Source organism: Gymnoscopelus braueri, assembly GCF_963280865.1.
Source record: "Gymnoscopelus braueri genome assembly, chromosome: 3".
Taxonomy (NCBI): Eukaryota; Metazoa; Chordata; class Actinopteri; order Myctophiformes; family Myctophidae; genus Gymnoscopelus; species Gymnoscopelus braueri.
Window position 1 is genome coordinate 4,603,046 of NC_137612.1, and position 21,653 is coordinate 4,624,698.

The following is a 21,653-nucleotide window of genomic DNA, read 5'->3' on the forward strand; positions in this document are numbered from 1 at the left end:
GTTAGTAAAAATAAAAATAAAACGTTTGGAGAAAGAAAGTAATGTTGTCGTTGTCTGTCTTTAACTGCTTAACTGCCAAAGACGTTTATAAACGTCTTTGGGCCTTCAGCTATTGCCTGCCAAAGACGTTTAAAAACGTCTTTGAAAAAAAAAAAAAACTTTTTTCAAAAAAAAAAAAATTCTAAAAAGATTCTCTAATTATTTAAGATTGACACCTTTTCGATATTCCAAACGATTAAGGAGATAACAATTCCCAAAGATTTGCTGCTCCATCCACTTCAATGTTAAAATTGAAACGGACAAACAATTCACAATGTTTTTTGGTTTGAAACTACTGGTTTTGAGCTATTTTCAAACATCAAACAACACATGACAACAAGGTCAATCGTTGACATTTGTGAAACCACACCTGAATCTCATCTGTGATTAGAAATTATCTGGGATCAATCATACTGGAGAAAAATATTCTGTGGCTATGCGAAAAGGTACCAAAATCGGTCAAAACCCTGGCAGAGGCTACAGACTTTTTGAAAAAACTCTGGCAGTCAATATAGAGACACTCGACGTGGTCTGAATATTCACCGAGAACTTGGCCTGTTGACATTGAAGTGTGAAGTCTCACTCCCCCTCCCTAACATCAAGTGTTCGACATTCATAAACAGTTCCCGAACAAATCCCCACCGCGTACACATCCCCCAGAGTTTTAACCCATTAAGACCTGGAACTGTGTCATTTTTAGATTTGAGCTAAAAAGCATTATTTTACACTTTGGGCTATTAAAAAATAGCAGATATACAAGCTCATAGCGCGGCACCGAGTGCCGCGCTATGAGCTTGTAGATCTGCTATTTTAGAAAAATCATGAAAATGTGTGCAAATCTCTGAATATATATATTTCTAAAGCGAACATTTTTAACTCAAATCTTTGCTTCTGGGGGGTCCCTGGAACAAATGATTTTGATGAGGGTCCGCGGCCAAATACAAATAATTTTGGGGGTCCTTGACATGAAAAAGATTGAGCACCACTGATATAGAAACATACGTTTTTCAGAATACTGTTGAGCTTTAGGAGACTAGAATCGGCTTCAGGTCTTAAAGGGTTAAAAACAAAATACTAAAAGGAAAAGAAAAGAGTTTTGTGTCTCGGCTTGAACAACCCCCCACCACCACCACCCCACCACCAGAACTGGCTCAGCTGCATTCTTTCTCATGTCTGGTCCCCGTGGGAGAAGTCAGTATGTACAGTAACCTAATATAGAGATATCACAGGAACAATATTTCCCCCATAAACGGATATGGACAGCCAATACCAAACAAGGTTAGCATTGGGCTGATGTTACACTATCACATATCACGTATGTCACATTTACAGTGGTCTTATTGATAGCCTCCCGTTAGGGGATACTATACACAAAGTATTCGGTTGTTATTTTCAGTGTAAAAGGAGCAATGTGTACGTAACCGGAGCTCAAATGTGATCCTGTCATGGATACTGTGGAATATTCCATGTGGGTAGTTTTCTCGTTTTCAATGGTGTAATGATGGGATTTGAAAGAGAAGAGAGTGAATTTTGGACTTCTAAACAGATTATTTTCCTCCTTCCCTCTCCCCTCTCCTTTGTTCTCTTCAATATATCGTTCTCACATTGCTCTCCAGTCATCTCACCTCAAACCATCTTGCACCTATAAGCTCACCTCCACTCACTGTCACTCGCTGAGAATAGCCACATCTCAACGTGTCGCAATGCGATATGTTGTGAGTTTGTAGTTCAGCTGTTTTCACTCAACTCCTCTCCACTGCTCACATCTCCGTTCAAGTTATGCTTTCCTCCCTCCAATTTCCTCCATGCAACTTTAAAAAAAACTCACCTTCCTCTCGCCTTATTTACTCCGTGTGTGAGCGTGTGCCTGTTTGATACGGGGCCAAACGCTGGTGTGTGTCTCTCAAACACGAGGCTAAACTGAGGATTAACAACCGTGTGTTTACTCCATTGATTGGCAAACCACCCGTCTTCCTGAGACAGTCTATCTACTATAGCTGTTGGTGTAATGGGGCCATACACACACATGCAACCACCCTGTAATACACAGCCTCAGGCATATTGAAGAATTCCCACACACACACACACACACACACACACACACACACACACACACACACACACACACACACACACACACACACACACACACACACACACACACACACACACACACACACACACACACTGATTAACCCCTAGTCCCAAAGCTCCATCCATGCCTATGCATCCAGGCAGCAGTGTGTATGCAGCATACCGGATGAGCCTTTTTCCGCTGCAGAATCATACATGATTCATTGAGTCAGTGCTGAACACTGTCAAAAGCAGGAACAAACATGGAAGGCTGCCGAGAAAAATAACACATATGAATGTCCAAAAGTGGATAAACTAATATTTGAGATGTTTGTTCTTTCCAAAGAGGCTACTGCTATATGTGCTCTAATAAGAATCATTCCGGGGCATAATTCATGGCACATTAATTATGGACTTCTAATGGACTTTGACACAGCTGGCAGCACTTCCTTCGACTGAATCTCACCGAGACCTCATGTAGACTTGATACGTACTGTACTGTACATGTTACATCGATATCTAACCATGCCGTCAAGGCGGCATGGCTAATTGTTAACAACACCTAAGTGCTGACAGTCGAAGGCTAATTGCTGCTAGCATGTCTGAACTGCACCTGTCAAACGGAGAAAGCCCTCTTTTGGCATGGCTTGGGGCTGTGCTGCTGATTAGCACTGGCTTGCTGCTACAATAAACAGTCAATAAACAGGCATCTCTGTGGAAAGACAGCCCTGTTGCTAGCTAATTAGCCCTGCATTCACAAACAGCTGGCTGGAGCATGCCAACACCTAACAACTTGTCGTTGACAGAGGCAAAGTACGGTGAAGTCCGATTCATACTTCGTCGTGGTGTCGCGTGCCGAAAAATAGAGCATAAACTGGGCATAAGCCAACGTCGCTAGCCGTCAGGGTAGCTAGTGTGTGAGTCGTGCTGGTCAGGCAATTGGTGCTGTTCTATGCTACAAATGTGTTTCATGATATGATTTCAAATCATATCAACATGGCGGACAAACCTGTGAAAATGTTGGTAACATGTCACATGCTGACGTGTGTGGGTTCTAGCATTTCAAGGTGCAAAAGCCAATTAGTGAATCGTTCCGAAGGCTGCCAGGTGCTGGCTGTGTACTTATTTATTTTCATATCTTCATATATAATGGCTGCCACGTGACGTATGACACGTTGTTAAAGTATCACAATTGACTCAGAGCGCACAACAGCAACGTCCTGGGTTTGAGTCCCATTCAGAACTAAATTAATGGTTCTTAAAGTGCATCACAATGCATCTCAATGCGACGTATTGGTAATGTGAGCTAGTAGATCAGCTATCTTCAAAAGATCTTTGAATATTTTTGAAACATTTTAACAACACAAATCTTGTATGGGGGTCCCTGGCACAAATTCGTGGCCAAATGCATATTCATTTTCTAATAAAGGAGAAGAAAAGCAGTAGCTCAACATTCTGCATTGAAAAGTACTTCAGAGAGAGGCAGAGAAACGCATTTTAGAGAGAAGACGAGAAGAGGCAGAGAGAAGAGAACGTAGGGGATTAATGGAGGAGCAGAGTGTATGACAGACAAAGAGATAGGAGACAGAGAAAATATGAGTTGTACGGAGAGGGAGAAATTCAGAGAAATGGAGTGGAGGTGTAAATATGATCAATCTGGTCATGACGAGGTTCAGAGACACACTTCCTCTCCACATTTTCAGCCTCAGTGAAGCACAACGCACAGCTCTACCTCTTATCTGTCACACAAAAATACAGCCAACACACTGGCACACACACACAGACTAAATCCTACACACACACACACACACACACACACACACACACACACACCTCTCTTCAATTTCTCTTCCCCTTAAGAAAACTTCTACAAAAACATCCCTGGACACACCTTAATCTCACGCACACACACTTACTTCTCTGCAACGCTATGCACCAAGCCACACACACAACAACATCACACCACTGTACCGCAAGACTATCGAACACCACTGCTGCACACATAATCAAAAAGTGTTCAAAATGAACGTGATTCATTGTATTCAGACCAGTAATCACATTTCAGATAATAGGGTTATTTTCCCTATTCTAATAGCAGTTAGTGACGATTAATCTTAGGCCGGGATTTCAACACACTACTAACATCTCTGTGCTCTCTGACTCCAAGTCGATATCCAATGGCCACCTGTCGGTTCAATTTAGGAGATCAGTATTGGGTCATCTGTCTCGACCGCGACCGAGTCATTGTCCGCAGCAGTGCATGGTCATCTATCAGAACAATGAGCATGTTACCGGGCCAACGTGGTCGTTAGTGGTGGGAGGTCATTATTTAAACTCTGACAAAAGTCGATGATCCACACTGGGGTCAAGCCGCTGCAGTGTAGTAACATTGACCGGTTTAAGACCGATAGCACTTAATAACATTACCGCTTGCCAGCACTATTGTCAATGAATCACAACCATCAAAAAGCAACAGACTGGTAACTACTCATTTCCACCAGACACTCCCACTATTACTCACCGATGTCTTCTGACACTGGATGGACGTGCTGTTGAACCGGAGGGCGGTGACACTGTGGGTCTCTCCCTGGATGTGGAAGACACACTCGTAGTTCCTTTGGCCGGACTGGGGCTGGGGCAGGTTCTTGGCAGCCAGGGTGATGGGTTTGGTCACACCGACGGGAATGTAGATCTGGGTGGAGGGCAAGATCTGGGGACAGTCCTGGGTTGGAGGGAAGAGAGAGAGAGAGAAACGTGTTACCTATTTTTGTTCAGTTTTGGAGGAAAGACGAGACAAGTTTAATGAGCTCAAGAGGGAAGGAAGGGCGAGAATACAAAGACAGTGAGGCATAGATTAGAGAGTGGAATGGATAATACTTAATTGCACAGTATATGGCTCTGGAGAAAAGGGAGAGAGAGAAGAAGAGACATAGATGGTATGGGTCACTCGTTTGTTGACTGCGGTTCAGCAGAAAAAAAGTGAGCAGCCGTTCATATTTGATTAAACGCCAGTGTTATACTCTGAAAGGCAAAATGCTCTGAAAGGCAGCGTCTTCAAAACCTTGCGTAACACACACCCATTAGCCTCGCACCAGATTTGAATGCGAGATGACAACACCCAAGAGGGGGATACAGAGTTTCCTAGGTTCAAACACCATTATCTACATCATAAAGCACCGCTCTCAAAACAACAGCACTGCATTGTTATGGCAGTGAGATAAGACTCCCAACGTGTTATGGACCATGTGTGCAGAAATGAACTCAACAACACTACGTGTGTGTGTGTGTGTGTGTGTGTGTGCGTGCGTGCGTGCGTGCGTGTGTGTGTGTCAGGGTCAGGTCTTTCAGTGATATTGGAGAGCTGACACAGTCTTGTTTAGATCATCTGGAAACAGCCCATCCGTTGGCTCACACCACTGTAGAACATAGGCCTGGAGGCTTTGTGTGTGTGTGTGTGTGTGTGTGTGTGTGTGTGTGTGTGTGTGTGTGTGTGTGTGTGTGTGTGTGTGTGTGTGTGTCCATGACGGTCAACCATGTGAGTTTACCGCTCTCCGAGGAGTCGTGTGTATGTGTGTCAGTGACTGCGTAGGAACAAATGAAGTCACTACGGTGTTTATGCCACGCGTTGGCAGGAATGCAAAGCTCATCAACTGAACAGTGGAAATCAATGGAGAAAAGGGAGTGAGGGGATACAGAGGGAATGAGAGAGACACTATCCAGCATGACTCAAGGCCCTGGGTGGAACCAACACACCCTGTACTACGGCGCTCAAGCCAAAAACATACCTCATCAGATTATACATGACAAATCATCGCTGTCGGGTGGAAACCTCGTATTTTTCAGGAAATGTAAAAATAACTAAAGAGAAAAGAACCTGTGTTCCAATGGATCCAATGTAGTTATTACTTAGTTACAAGCTCTTGCTAATACTTTTTATTGGTTCAATATTTATAAAAGTCAGACACACTTAACACATTGACGTCTATGGACGTCATTTCAAATCCAACGCTTCACTGCCATTGACGTCTATAGACGTCATTTGGTGATGTCGGTGATTACGATAGAGGGCGCTCTTCCGCAACCTGTCAGTGATCCTAGGACTCCCGAAGAAGAACACGCCCGGAAATCGCGTGATCTAAAGAAATTCCAGCCCGTCCGGTCTAACGTTATCAGATTTATAAAAATACGTTTATCTCCAATTTCTTTTCCCAGATTGAGTTTTTGGTGAAAAGCTATATTCAACTGCCATAAAGAACGGGAGATTGCGGTTAAAAACGTTTTTTTTCGTATGAAAGAAGAGACCCTCGTCTTTCCCCCCAGACATCTGATGTTTACATCGTTATTGAAAAAAATCAAATCTGTGGGTCTCCAAAGATTAGTTAAAACGCTGGCAGTGGCTGATTAATTAATTAATTCCCAGCAGTTAATGTGTTAAACACTTTCACTTAAAAAAATATATATATCTGATGCTATAGATTGTTGCTGATCGCCACAATGACGAGGTAAGGCATTCATTTACAAAGTCGAAATATGGAGATACGAGGTTTCTGCCGGGCAGCAACAGAATCTCACATTTAATGAACTAAAGATACTAAACAAGTGATTCATGTGCCTCCAGAGACATCCCACGTGACAGATCTGCTCTGTGTTAACATGTGGTAGGGTAATGCATTATGGGACGCAATTAAAATCTCTTTCGTGGGAAAGACATCATCAAAAATGGTACGTCCCCAACAATATGTGACATTTCTTCCACCCCGGTGGAAGTGCACTATAAGTTCCTCCCTGTTTATGGTTGGATGAGGGGAACAGCGAGTTGACACCCTGGTCACAGCCACTCAAGGCTTGCAGAGTTGCTTTTCCACTTATATATATATACAGTATACACACACACAGTATATACCGTATATGGTTTTCTGTCCTGCCAAGCTAGATGATGAGTGATTTTCTTTTCCCACTGCACTACGCTGCTGTACATTAGACGCTATGGCACATTCCCTGGTCCAGAACACAATGCACGGCTTATTCATTAGGCTGCTTAGCTGTGGCTCTGTGCGTCTGATTACAAAATGCTGTATCGCGCACACACACACACACACACACACACACACACAGCGAGGGGATACTGTAGGAAGACAAAGCTAAGTAATCAGATGGAGGAAAGAGGCACTAATGGGAGGAATGGACAGAACACAGACAGAGACACAAAGTGGCTGAGAGAGGGGGGGGGGAAGTGTGTTTGAAAAGAAAGTGATGAATCGGTGGAGAAGGAGGGAATGAGAGAGGGAAGAAAATTAGAAGATATTAGCAGATGGAGAACAGGATCAAAGGAAAGACAAAATATTAACAGTGCTTATTAAAAAAAAGGAAAATAAAGATGAAACTAGATATATTTCCAGCTAACAGAGACTAGGCCAAAAGAGTGTCATTATAATAGTGGTATAAAAACCAAGGCAGGAGTCTACATAGAAGCCAGTCGATACAAATGTTGTCGTAAAAGATTTACGATCAAAAGTTCTAATGGCCACTAGTCTTCAGCCTGGACTTATAGAACAAACATCAAAGCTTCATCAGATGATCTAAGGCTGCAGCCATCATCACCGGCTCACACGGAGTTAAACCAGCTGGGGGGCCAGACCCAGGTGTGCCTTAAGAATAATCAATAGAATCTGAAACTCACAGGTAGCCAGTCAAACGGATGCCAGGATGTTAGAGATACAGCATGTTCTCATTTCTTTGTACAAGTTAAAACTCTAGCTGCCGCATTCTGAACAAGCTTGAGGCATGTGAGGGACTTTCCTCACCCTTTTTTTTTGCCAATTCAAGAGTGAAGAGCGTTACAGTAGTCTAAGGGAGATGCGATGAAGGCAAGAATAACACTTTTACTTAAAGATCCTTGCAAACCAAATCAAATGGAACTGCATTCACAGTAAGCATGTAGCCCATTCAGACTGACACTTACTCTACATGACACATTTATTTGTAATCTGATACGGCTATTATTCCCATTATGAGTGTAACATTAAGCCCCCTGTAAACAATCATAGACATCTCTGGTCCTTTGAATATCCTCCTGCATATTTCCTGTCTGTCCTGCTGCATCAGCAGTGAATGAGCACAACCCTCCTGACAACATCCCCCTTAATTAATTGCCTCAAGCCTTGGATAAGGTTGATGGATAAGAGAGAAGAGAAGAGAGAGAGAGAGAGAGGGAGAGGAGGGGAGACAGAGAGACTTACACTAGTGGTATTCTTTTTGTGAATCCTGTCTCATAAAAAAGAAGGCTTGTGTCAGAACGCACCATCTGAAGCCACAAGAGCGAAAAAGTAAATAACAGAAAGCAAAAACTTGCACTCTTCTCAGGAATGAGACAGAAAGTGATGCATGCTGAATTCTGATGCTTGGTAGAAAGTTTTAATACAGTGGCACTTTAGCATACTGAAGCAGTGGTGAAGCTAACTTGTAGGAACATATTGTGTCAAGTCGGTCGCTAACTGAATGTTTTATTCATCCCTCTATCGACTTAAAAGTAGTTCAGCTGTCCGCTTGTCGTTTTCTTTTTTCAGCCAGTAATTTTTTCCTTACAGGATTCCATCCATTTATTTTCTCTCGTCTAGCTAACGTGCGGTCACCTTAAGGTACAGCCAGGTCAATACATATATGACTTGTCATTTCATGAGAAATGCTTTGTTCTCATCTTGTTTCAAGAAGGAGTGGGCAGAGAAGCAGGTAACAACTAGAAAAAGTGCTCCTCAGAGCACAGGTCTACACCAGGTCAGGTAGGTTATTGTGGCCTCCTGGTGGCGCTATAACAGGCCAATGTGAAAAGGGTGCCATTTCTTCCTCTGCCTTTCACGGCAATCGGACGCTGCGTTCATGATTTGAGACATTTTGTTCAAAAAAAGTTTGTAAGTTTGTAAAAATCTGCCTGCTGGTGGCGCTATAACAGGCCAATGTGAAAAGGGTGGCATTTCTTCATCGGCCTAGTGGGAATGTGCGTGCAAAGTTCCACAGCAACCACACGCTGCGTTCATGATTTGAGGCAAACTTTAGATGGCAATCTTAGCCAATAAGGATGGAATATGAAAAATCGGATTGGATCCGTGTTGATCACATGACTATAGAGATAATATGTACTGATTTGCGTGATGTTTGGACAAAATCTGAAGGAGTAATATAAACAAATGTGTTTTACAAATGTCGGCCTCCTGGTGGCGCTATAACAGGCCGATGTGAAAATGGACACACAGATGGACGGACAGACACACGGACAGACGGACAGGGTGCAAAACATAGTCTTTGCCACGCCTTCGGCCTGGCGGAGACAATAACCAATTGTAATATAGAAAGATTTTGAGACGAGTCTGAAATACACCCTTCTTAGAAAACAATAGAATACAAGTTATACAGGATATTTCACATTGCAGGCCTATCCAGAGGCGATGGTGATTGTCAGACTACTTAACTGTGTCATAGTCTAAAAATCACCATGTCCAGTGTCTTTTGTTGGCTACTGGTGATCAGTGAGGTAATGGAGTTCAGCCCAGAATAGCAAAAAGCTGATGGGCATTGGGTGTTTCAAGAGAAACCGTACAGTACGATGGCTCTCCGTTCTCAAGAGGCCCTCTACCAGAGCACGGCCCGAGACAGCCTCACGTCTTTTGGAGCTGCATGGATATAAATTCCTACAGTACACCCAACAACTGTAACCGTATCCCGTAGACTCCATGTCAGCGCCAACGCTTTATCAAAAGCCTTTAACGCAATATGGGTCTGACTCATAGGACAGCGGCAACGTAAACCTACAGTAACAGCAATGACCCATGGGATCGCTTGTTTCCCGTGTAGTGTCTCGGGTGACTAAAAGACAATATCGCATTACTTTCCAAAAAGACAGACAGAAAGAAAGAGAGAGAGAGAGAGAGAGAGGGGGGGTGAGGAGGAAGAGAAACAGTCACCAGAGGGAACCTATTTCATCAGGTTTTCTGACAGGTGCCAAAACAGTTCAAAGCCCGAATCAGAGCTACAAACTGCAGAGTGCATTGAAACAATACTTCACCAGGGGAATTTGTTTGAAGCTGAGGGAGAGAGACTTTTTTTTCTTTTCTCCCCCCTTTTCATTTCTGGTCTTTTATTTCATCTCTGAAAACGGATGCTGTGGTTTTCTTAGCCAGATGTGAAAGTCCAATCGGGCTGATTTCAGGACAATCGGAGAGGAGGATATGAGCGTGTGAGTGACTGTGTGTGTAAAGCCAAATTTATGCTCCATCGCACGATGGTGTCGGGCGCCGAAAACAGCATCCGCAACGCGTTGTGAGCTTGTAGGCCGGCTATTTTCAGCGAGTAACACAGTTGTGCGATGAAGTCTGAATCGGGCTTAAAAGAGAGAGAGAGAGAGAGCGGGGGAGAGAGAGAGAGAGAGAGAGCGAGAGAGAGAGAGAGAGAGAGAGAGAGCGAGAGATAGAGTGAGAGAGCGAGAGAGCGAGAGGTGCAGGAGATTCATCTGTATGTATGTGTGAAGTGAATTAGGCAGTGTTTCAGCTATCAGGTATAAGTGGCAAAGAGAAACGTCTGAGGCAAACCGCAGGGTGACTCCATCAGCACTTCTCTACCCACAAACCCCCTGGGAGAAGACCTCCTGTGTGGCACAACACTGGCTACCAAGCATTAACCACTTAAACCCCGTTTTATACTTTGGCGTACGAGTGTGTGGCACGGATATAGCAGCAATAGCGGATCTACAAGCTCACAACGTGTCAAGATGCAATGCATTGTATGCTTGCCTTGTAGATCTGCCATTTTAGTTATTTTTGAAAATAGCAGATCTAGTGCACAAGCTCAAAAAATGTTCACCTATAATGACATGGCCAAAATAGGGACAGCAGGTTGAAAGTGGCTAAAAAGGTTAAATTTAACTTTACACTCACGTCCGAATGAACTATGAGTTATACCATCTATAACTGATAGTATAAAACAATGTATACCTCACACATTTTCTCAATACCAACAAAAACATCTGCTCCAATTTGAAAAAATCTAAAAAATATTGCATTTGGACATTTTCGTAAGCCTGTTTTTCAACATCAACAGATGTTCATACCATAGCAACCAACTGTCAGTGCCAAATATAAAAAAATCTTTGTTTTATGACTGCCCGGCTGACGACATGTCGAATAAGCAAACACCCACAGCTCATTCTGAACTAAGCTCACACAGTGTGTGTGTGTGTGTGTGTGTGTGTGTGTGTGTGTGTGTGTGTGTGTGTGTGTGTGTGTGTGTGTGTGTGTGTGTGTGTGTGTGTGTCTGTGTGATTATGATGGCAGACATCCAGGTCCCCTACTCCCCGCTCCTTGCCAGGCTGCCAGAGGGCTTTCCTTACCTCTCTGTTTGTTTTTCTTCAAGGCTGCTGTCGGCTTTTCTGCCTACAGCGAGCTCGGCATTATGGGAGTCGCGGTCCCCATATGTTAGCAGCGGAGGCATAACTAATCTTGCAGATTATTAAGATGTATGCAATACTTTCATGAAAGTCCATTTCCTGCTTACAGAAATGAGATGAAATGGCTCTCCACTGGTTACTCACGCAGTTGATAGATATCGTAAGTGGCCATTTATTTCTGGCTGCGTTTAAAGCCCGATTTATACTTTGTCGTACAACAGTGTTCCATGCCTAAAATAGCTGCTCTTTAACTCGTTCCCAGCCTTATCTCATCTCACAAAGACAAAAGCCTGGAAAAGAACTACAGCTCAAAGTGTCTATAGTGCAGGACTTCCGTTGTATGTACTTAGGGTTACCAACCTTCCCTTGAAATACACAATCGTCCCTTATTTTGTAACTAAAAGTCGTGTCCCTGAACTGATAAGAGACAGTCTTTGTTCCTTATTTTTGTTAACCACTTAAACCCTCTAGACTTGGTAAACTGGACCTAAATTCTCTCTGTACTTGGACCACTGGCTTACACCAGATTTATTTGGCAAACATAGTCGATGCTGCGGTTCAATTGGTTAATATACAAAAACTGTAAATACAGTGAGATTTTAAACCTATTTTTGGAAAGCATAGCTAATCTACACGCTACATGTATCTGCTATTTTCGGCAGGGGAGACTGTTGGAGAATTAATGAAGCATAGAGTGAAACTATCCATTAATATATTTTCTTATTATTCTTTTAACCACTTAAGCCCTACTTTTGAAATGTATCTTTTTTATGTTGACCTATAATCAATAATGACCAAATTAGGGACACCGCGGTTTGAAAGTGGTTAACGGCTGACCTAATTTAGGTTGAATCTTAACACCGATGAATGAATGCCAGTTTGGAGCGAACATCTCCGTGAGCCTTCTCAAAAGGCAAGCAGCTGTCATTCTAGGTCAGGCCCCCGTCTAATATATTCCCTCCTTCATTTGCCATTCACTATGATGTCTACAGGACCACAGCTTTCCACGCTGCATCAAATTGAAAAAATAAATAATTAAAAATATAAATAAAATAAAACAAGTGTTGGGGGCAGATGAGATAATCTTCACTTGCAGGTGAGCAAAACACCTTTTAACATCCGCCAAGAGCAGATAATGAGACAGCCGGGTGTGCCGCATGTACTCTGTGTGTGTGTGTGTGTGTGTGTGTGTGTGTGTGTGTGTGTGTGTGTGTGTGTGTGTGTGTGTGTGTGCTGCACATGCGTGTGTATGCGTTTTTGTGTGTATACATTTGTGTGTGTGCGCGTCTGTGTGTGTGTGTGTGTGTGTGTGTGTGTGTGTGTGGATACATATGCATATGAGTCTGTGGAAGGCGAGAGATTATAATCAAGAGAGAGAGAGCGAGCGGGTGGAGGGTGAAGACGAAAGCGAGACGCAATATAAATAAATAAATAAGTGTATTAAAAAGCCAGAAAGAGTTGTGAAGGCCTTGGCATAGCTTGACAAGATATAAATTAATAAAGATCCAAAAACACTGTGCATACGTAATGAGTCAGGCGTCTGGACGCTTTTTTAACAGACCCCCCCCCCCCCCCAACACACACACCCTCCTCCCTCTCTCTCTCTCCCCAATGTTCCATCCATAATTAATTAGCCAGCTCTGTGATGTGAGGACTATAGATCAGTGAGAGGAAAAAAATAACACGCTAAATAATGAAGTAAAGAGATACGGAGAACCCGGGGGAGAGGCACCATGGCATGTATGGTCACAAAGGCTTGGGGAGCAGGGGGGGTACAAGAAGGTGGACAGGGTGTCTGTCTGTGTGTGTGTGTGTGTGTGTGTGTGTGTGTGTGTGTGTGTGTGTGTGTGTGTGTGTGTGTGTGTGTGTGTGTGTGTGTGTGTGTGTGTGTGTGTGTGTGTGTGTGTGTGTGTGTGTGTGTGTGTGTGTGTGTGTGTGTGAGGGACCTGACAAAGGACTACATGGAGTGTACTGAACCCCCCCCCCCCACCCCGCCGCCTGTCTACATGGCCCTCGGGTCCATTTGAACACACTCTCAGAGTTACATTAACACTCAGGGTTGTACAGCATGGGTCTCACATTGGGACCAAAGAGGCCTTTAAGTGGCCGTTAACTAAAGATGTCACCTCCTGTGCCTTGTTACGGTAGTAACTCAATGTACAATAGCCTATGTGTAAAATATAAAAAATATATATGGTTTTGTCCAAACCGTATATCAGGGTTTGGACCATGATCTATAGTCCAAATATATCATTTTGGACCATATACACCATATTATATATATAAATGGCCACTTACGATATCTATCAACTGCGTGAGTAACCAGTGGAGAGCCATTTCATCTCATTTCTGTAATATATTACACATGAACAGATCCATGTGTAATGGATGCTATTTTACAATTTACAATCCTAACAATTTATCAGATGTTCTTACTCAGCGTGACTTACAGTGAGTGTGCAAGGTCAGAGGTACGGTAAGTATGAACATTATATTATATCCAACAACAACAACAACAGGGTGAGGATGAAGGAGGAATTTGAGTGCTATAAGAGGACAAGGATCTGTTCTAAGGTAACAGGACAAGGATCTGTTCCAAGGTAACAGGACAACAAGTTGTTCACATGGACCTTACTCTGCAGGGCATGCATTCTGATACGGCTGGCTCCAGAGGGGATGGGACTGTTCCTACCAAACCTTCGTAACGAATAGTGGCATCTATCTTTGTGTGAACTAGACATGTTGCTGAAGCCATCCCTACCTGACTGACAATGGCTTGGTTTAAATTACAGCGGCCCTCGAACCCAGAGACAACACGCTCGTGTCAAATCTAGGTTAAATGCACAAAGGGTTTTGCTCCCAAAGCGAGGCCTGACAACTATATTCTCACATTGTGGTCCACAGTGATATCCAGTTCACACATGCTGCATGTGGATCGGGTGTCGTCTTATGTGTGGTATCACAGTATCAAAACACAGAAGCTGGCCAGCATTAGTGGAGGGATAGGGTACCAATAACGCCATGCTGACAAAGTGGGAACAACATTTCCCTGCGTGCGTGTGTGTGTGTGTGTGTGTGTGTGTGTGTGTGTGTGTGTGTGTGTGTGTGTGTGTGTGTGTGTGTGTGTGTGTGTGTGTGTGTGTGTGTGTGTGACGCGCGCACGTCAGAGAGATTGTGAGAGAGAGTGTAAACAAAAGGGTAGACTTAATAAGCTTAGGCTTCAGTCTATACCTTTTTTTTCAAGGAAAAAAAATCTGTTTTGATGAATTCAGTATGTTTGTACGAAAAAATGTATCTGTGAACGACTGGAAAAGAATAAACTAATAAACTAAGTGTGAGCGTTTGATTTTACAAGCAATGTTGTTTAAAAGGAGCACAGCAGGCTGGACAATTAACGTAAATGCCCATATGCAGTATGTGTGTGTAGTTCTTGCTTCAGAACAGTAGCCAGAAAAAAGGTGCTTCACCATGGAATAAAGAAGCTGTCTCTATTGTAGGCAATGGAGTAAAATCCTCAGAGTTCATTTAACTCTCTGAGGGGTGAATTCACAAAAAGGATTGTGTGGCTTTTATGGCCGCACAAACCTGCACAAATAAGACAACAATTAAGCACCCTCAAAAGGTGAAATGCAATCCTAACTGAGCTACCAAGCAAGTAGCATCTCTACTATTGTGCTATTTGAATGTATTTAAATTGGGTAATATGCATAAGATAACCACACACTTTAAGCCTAACTAAAAGCTTGAAAGAAAAGATAAGTACAGTATTGTACATGCACTGTATTATTTATACCCTTTTCCGCCTTTCCCAAATCCTGGGTTTACAGTTTTGCCTTTCCTCTCTATTTTGCCTTCAAGAGGTTTGGACGGAAGTGGCACTCTGGCAAGCCCCTCCTCAAAATACCTCTGGCACAGGCTGATTCTCAGCCATAAAATCGGGGTTTTAGGGGATCTCAAGCCGGAGATGTTTCTGTTCAAGCCACAGACTAGCTCTTGACCCACGGCTTTCACTTCAGTTTTTAGACCCTTTAAATTTGGAAGCATATTTTTCCTGTGCAGACGTTTGTTTTTTGCTGTTCGACATAGAGGAGTTGGGCAATCTCTTCAAAATTCACAGGCAGAGGTGCTTGGTTCATGTACATTTCTTGCTTGCACCTCTAGCTTGAGGTTTCTCCTTCTCTCTGCCATTGTTCTACCTATAGTGTTCTTGGTGCAAAGCCACCATTTACGTATTGCCACATCAGATGCAAAACAAGGGAAATTTTCACTCAGCTACAACACTTTATGGGTGTAATATATTTTGTGAGTAGGACCTTGATACAGGGCAACATTCTGAGTTAAATTACTGAATTTGTGTGTGTGTGTGTGTGTGTGTGTGTGTGTGTGTGTGTGTGTGTGTGTGTGTGTGTGTGTGTGTGTGTGTGTGTGTGTGTGTGTGTGTGTGTGTGTGAGAGAGAGAGAGACCATGCATTAAAGCAGGTTGTTTTGGGTATTAGCTGATCACACAGTGGACATAATGGGCATGGGGACTTGCTGAAGTGCGCTCCACGTGCATGTACGAATATGAGTGAAAATCTAGGTGAAGAAATTACTTCAGGGTGTGGTACTGTATATGCAAGCACGCTCGTGTGTGCGCGCACGTGCACACATGTGAAAGCATTTGAGCCATGCTCATTAGCAGGCAGGCAGAAGACAGGACAGTGTTCTGTGACCAACCAGACACCACTTATAGCAGAGCAGAAGAGATTGAGAGAGAGAGAGAGAGAGAGCAAAGAGAGAGAGAGAGAGAGAACAACTTAATAAGGCAGGAACATGCAGAGGAGTGTGGGAAAGTGGTACAATGGAAACAAAGGGAAAGAAAGGGACTTTGAACCTTGAAAGGGACTGCGAGAATGTTCCCCCCACCTCCCTTCATGTTCTGGGGAAGTGGTGATGCAGAGAGGAAGAGATGGAGGGAAGGAGAGACAGAGAGAGAGAGAGAGAGAGAGAGAGAGAGAGAGAGAGAGAGAGAGAGAGAGAAGAGTGAGAGGCATATAGCGAGAGAGTTTGAATTATAGAAAGATGCCAGTGTGCTGTGACATGAATATTTTCAAAGACTTGTGGCTTGGCTGCTTTATAGCACATATATAAATGCATATACACTACATGCACGCATGCGCACGCTTTGATATACCAACCAGGCATGGCAATTTGATCTTCTACTATATTATCCTTCACATACATGGAGGCTATAGCGAACCTCCCCAAGACATGGACCATGAAACAGTCAAATGGAAGAACATATGAATATTTTGTTATTTGAGTCACGGGGCCTTTCTTCCTTATGGATGCTCATGCCAGGGAGGGGAGCGAGATGAGAGGGAGAGCATGCCTGGCATCCAGCTATCTTTCTAACCCAGATATGGCAACACCAATCGAACCGCCTGCATTTCAGCTTTTCAGAGGCAAACCTTGATTTGAGGTAGATATGCTCCGTTATCTGCTGCCTATGGGTGTCTCTGCAGACAGTGCCATATTTCAATGTCACGAGAAGACTCCAGTGGATTAGAGCACGACCCATGCTCATGTTTAGCGTGTGATATTTATGCTCAATACCGTTTGCATTTCCAATCCCAATTTCCACACCGGCCCAATTTATCTTTAGCCATTTGTAGACGGGCACCCAAGTCTTACCCCTCCCCCCCCCCAACACAAACACAATTGCATAATTTGCAATGGTGAGTGCCTCCAGCAAAAGCTACTTTGCATTTTACTGAGGGGTCCCTCGAGAAACGGCACAGAAACTGGATAAAAATTGCTGCTGTGCCACAATCGATCCCACCCTGCTGAACACGCTACTTCTCTGTTTGGGTTGTGTATCACATGGACCACTGACCATCTAGGGTTTCTAGGAAAACCTGTGTGTGGCATTGTGGCATCAGTAAAAAAATACATTGCAGTGAAATACTGTAACTGACCGAATACCTCAATATTGATGTGATATTTTGGAGATGACTAGTGGTGGTGCATAGAGAACAATGTGAAATGCTTGAGGTGACAGAGAGAGCTAGCTGGCATTAAAAGATGAGAAAAGACGGTACGCTTTTTGAGTCCTAACTCGCATGCATGGAATCTCTTTCTCAGTTGATTTTTGGGCGGTGAAACCGCCCCTATAAGTGAGATTTGGAAAAATGTACATTTTCCTGCGCTGTGATCTGGGCCCAGGAAATTTGTACAATTATCCTGCGCTGTGATTGGCCAATCACAGTCTATTCAGGACTGTGATTGGCCAGTGTCACATGACACATGTGCATAGCCCTATATAAGAAACCATAACTTGAAAAAAACCAAAATTTGGTTTTTTTCAAGTTATGGTTTCGTCCATCATAAAGAGTGTTTCAATAAATGTATTTATCTTTTGTACATGATTGGTTGACTCCATTCAGTATTGTGATTAGCTAGCAAGACACCGCCCACTTCACACAGGGTGTGATTTTTTTTAACTAATCCATCTTGTTTTTTGGTCAGAGTGCAAAGAGACATAAAACAAAGGGCAAAGATAGGAGAGATATGCAATATATGACAGGAGTTGGATTAGAACTCGAGGCACTAGGGTGGTGCAGTAGTGAAGTCCCTGCTCACCACCACGGTGGTTGTTGGTTCGAATCCCCAGTGGTGCAGCTGGGCTTTGTCGGGCATCTATACAAACCTAGGCTGCACCAACGCTCCTGATTTCGTGTATAGAGGGGCGGGTGTATAGAGGCGCAGAGAGACTGCGCCTGATCCCATTGGTTCACCGATCTGTCCGTCAACCCCCGCCCCGTTAACACAACATTACGAGCGACGCCCACTGCACTCTGGTTGGTTGGGGAAATGAACACTTCCTCATACCGGGTACGCCGACGCGCTGGTCCAGGCTTTTATTTTCTAGCAAAACTAAACAATAAAAGCCTGGAGATCGAGGCTAATACAAACCCAATTGGCCCGTGTTCGGGGGAGGGGGATAATTGTCACTGCACGTACTGTACTCCTACAGGCTGGGGCGGCACCCGTCATCAGGGCGTGTTGGGCGGGATGAGTAGGACGAAGGCCCTACTTCCTCCCGGTGGGGACTCCTCACAGGCAGGTGAGTCAGTAGGATAGGACAGCAGTGACAACACAGAGATGTGTGTGGGGGAGGAGTTAATTGGCATAACGACTAAATTGGGGAGAAAAAGGGGGTAAAAAGTGATTGGCTACTCAAATTTGTTTTTTTTAAAGAACTCAGGTCCCTTCAACCTCGAGCATAAAGGCCTGTGCAACTGGCTGAGCTACCCCCCCCCCCCATCTCTTTTTGTCTCAGTGACTATGCATTTATCTTCACCTTTATATCTCTCTCAATCTCTCTCACACACACTAGGGGTAACCGAGGATGCAATATTCATCTGTATTCTCCATTAGGCAGGCTGACTGTGAGGGCCATGGAAATGAAGATTTAATACAGCCTGAATAATTAAACCACTGGGACCTGTGACTGACACACACGCACACACACACACACACACACACACACACACACACACACACACACACACATGAATGCACGCACGCACACACGGCCATGTGCATCTATCATGTCACCGTGTTCCATCTGCATGTGCACGTGTGTGTGTAATCTGTGTATGTGTGTGTTGGCATGCATGAGTGTGCCATTTTCACATTAGGTCTTCATTAAGGCTCTCTCCAGCCTGAAGCATTCTTTGCTGTAACGGTCTCATCCTGCTAGTGGACCCCGCCTGCATGTCAGAGGATCACATGATGAAGAAAGAAACGTACCCCCACGTTCAAGTGTGGTATCTGAACAGTATGCAAGTAAAACCCTCATAACATAATGTACAAATCTAAAGTCAGGATAATAATGTGTAGACAGACTGTCTGCACCTTTGGGCCATTCAGTGACCTGTTGTTTAGGAGACAGCCTAGCCTGGCTAGGTGTGAAGGGCGCTTCTATTGTTAAACTGAGAGACTTCACTCCCTTCCTCCAGTCACTTGCAAATCGTGTCAACGAATGATCAAAGAAGTTGGTTAACAGCTGGTGGGGGGATTCTCTCCCACCCACCTGTTATTGTAATGTCACCTACCTACAGTGTATAAAAACAGTGTCTCTAAAATGATTAGACTAGGACTGTCACACGACGTAAGGCTGTGTGGAGTCAGGGCTCTGCCCTGGCTCTCTGTTATGCTGTTTGCTGTTTGATGCTGAATAAACACACTGGAGATTCTAGAACCTGGAAACCCTGACGTCCGTCTCTGTCTCTTCTCCTCCACTTCTTATAACAACTACAAGCCTGCTAACCTGCAGTTTATGCTTCATAATATACGACACAAGTGACCCCAAACACGACTTCCACCCTATAGGCCTACAGCAGTGGTTCCCTTCCTTTCTGGATCGGGGCCCAATTGCAAATCTTGAAAGTGTTGGGCCACGTGCAAAAGTTTATTTTAATCAATCAATCGATTGTGTTCTAGCTTGGATCAGTGAAACTATACTTTAGGTTCCTAGTTTAAGTTTCAGCGTCACATTTCTCAAGGCTTTAAAGGAAAAATATCATGACCTTTTTGATCATTCTTTTTTATTTTAATGCTTTTTTATTATCAATAAAATCGTAAGTGTCTTGCCAATTCATGGGGGCCCACTTGAAATATCCTCACGGCCCACAGGTTGGTAATCACTGGCCTATACATTATGTTGAGCTCAACAGACTGCCTGCAAGATCACGTGTTCTCAATGTCATCACGGCGCACATGCTTTTTGACCAATCAGGCAAGAAATGGGTCTAGAATGTCCTTCAAATTTGCACTGAGGGATTTGCATTTGCATTTTATTTGAAACTTCAGCCTTATGCCAAAATAATATGGCCAAAGCAAGAAGTCTTTTAACTCATTAATACCTGGAACGCATCTGTGTCACTTTAGATTTCTTTGGCTATTCAAAAATAGCAGATATACAAGCTCATAGCGCGGCACCGAGTGCCGCGCTACGAGCTTGTAGATCTGCTATTTTTGAAAAATCGTGAAAATTTTCTTTTTACATTTTTTTCAGAAAAACTGTTAGGATTTAGAAAATGTTTAGAAGCGGCCTCAGGTCTTAATGGGTTAAGTGTCCAATCCTTTCCTGCCTTCTGTTGTTGGAATTGATGCAGGTTGCCAGGTAGTGGGGCTTTCATGCATGCAACGGGGAGAGAGAGTCTTTTAAGTGAGCGATGCTTGAGGCGTGCCGTATCATGTCAGCAGAAAAGAGGGGGAAGGACAGAGGAGAGAGAGGAGAAGATGCTGTGGGACGTTGGGACTAAAAATAGTATGATCTCAGAAGGGAAGCGAGAAAGATATTGAGAGAGAGACAGACAGAGATAGGAGAGAGCGAGAGACAGAGAGAGAAAGAGAGACAAACAGAGATAGGAGAGAGCGAGAGACGGAGAAAGAAAGAGAGACAGACAGGGATAGGAGAAAGCGAGAGACAGAGAGAGAAAGACAGACAGACAGACAGACAGAGGCATGGTATAGCAAGGTACTGTATGTGTGTAAAAGCCAGCTTGTGTGTTAACATGTGTGTTGGTGCATGTTTGCACAGCATCCAGTGATAAGAATCCAAAACCACTCCCCATTTTGTACTCCCATTTTCTCCCTGAAGTAAATTAGTGTGAACACGCACACACAGAAGTAACATGACAGACAGGCTGTGTTACATCTTCCAAAATGCGACGATGCCCGTATTCTCTCTCCTTCACACAAGCACACACGCGCACAGACGCACACGCACACACACAGATCCCTATTAAGCAATTAGAGTGTGGAGAGAGACTACGCTCACACACCTGATACACTCTGCAATTGATTTCCCTGAAGGTGGAAACGCGATTATTGCCTCTTGGACAAGTCTCCACTGAGAAGTTTCCAGAGAAAGTTAACTCTGAGTGTGTGTGTGTGTGTGTGTGTGTGTGTGTGTGTGTGTGTGGTAGGGTGGGGGGGGGGGGATTGAGTGTTCAGAAGTGGTTAGTGTGGCTGCTGGTGGTGGATGGTGGTGTGCTGCTACCAAACCAAGGGTTAACAATGCAGGGCTGGGATCTGGGTCACGGTCCGGCTGGGA

General features: G+C 43.8%; 1 protein-coding gene across 2 annotated transcripts in view; it reads right to left on the reverse strand.

The window, feature by feature from the left end:
* plxna1b (plexin A1b) overlaps positions 1–21,653 on the reverse strand; it is a 257,554-nt gene that overhangs the window by 78,061 nt on the left and 157,840 nt on the right. For both annotated transcript variants that reach the window (XM_080424880.1, XM_080424879.1), the window contains exon 10: positions 4,634–4,834. In XM_080424880.1, coding sequence (XP_080281006.1) covers positions 4,634–4,834 — 201 coding nt within the window. The remainder of the gene's footprint in view (positions 1–4,633; positions 4,835–21,653) is intronic.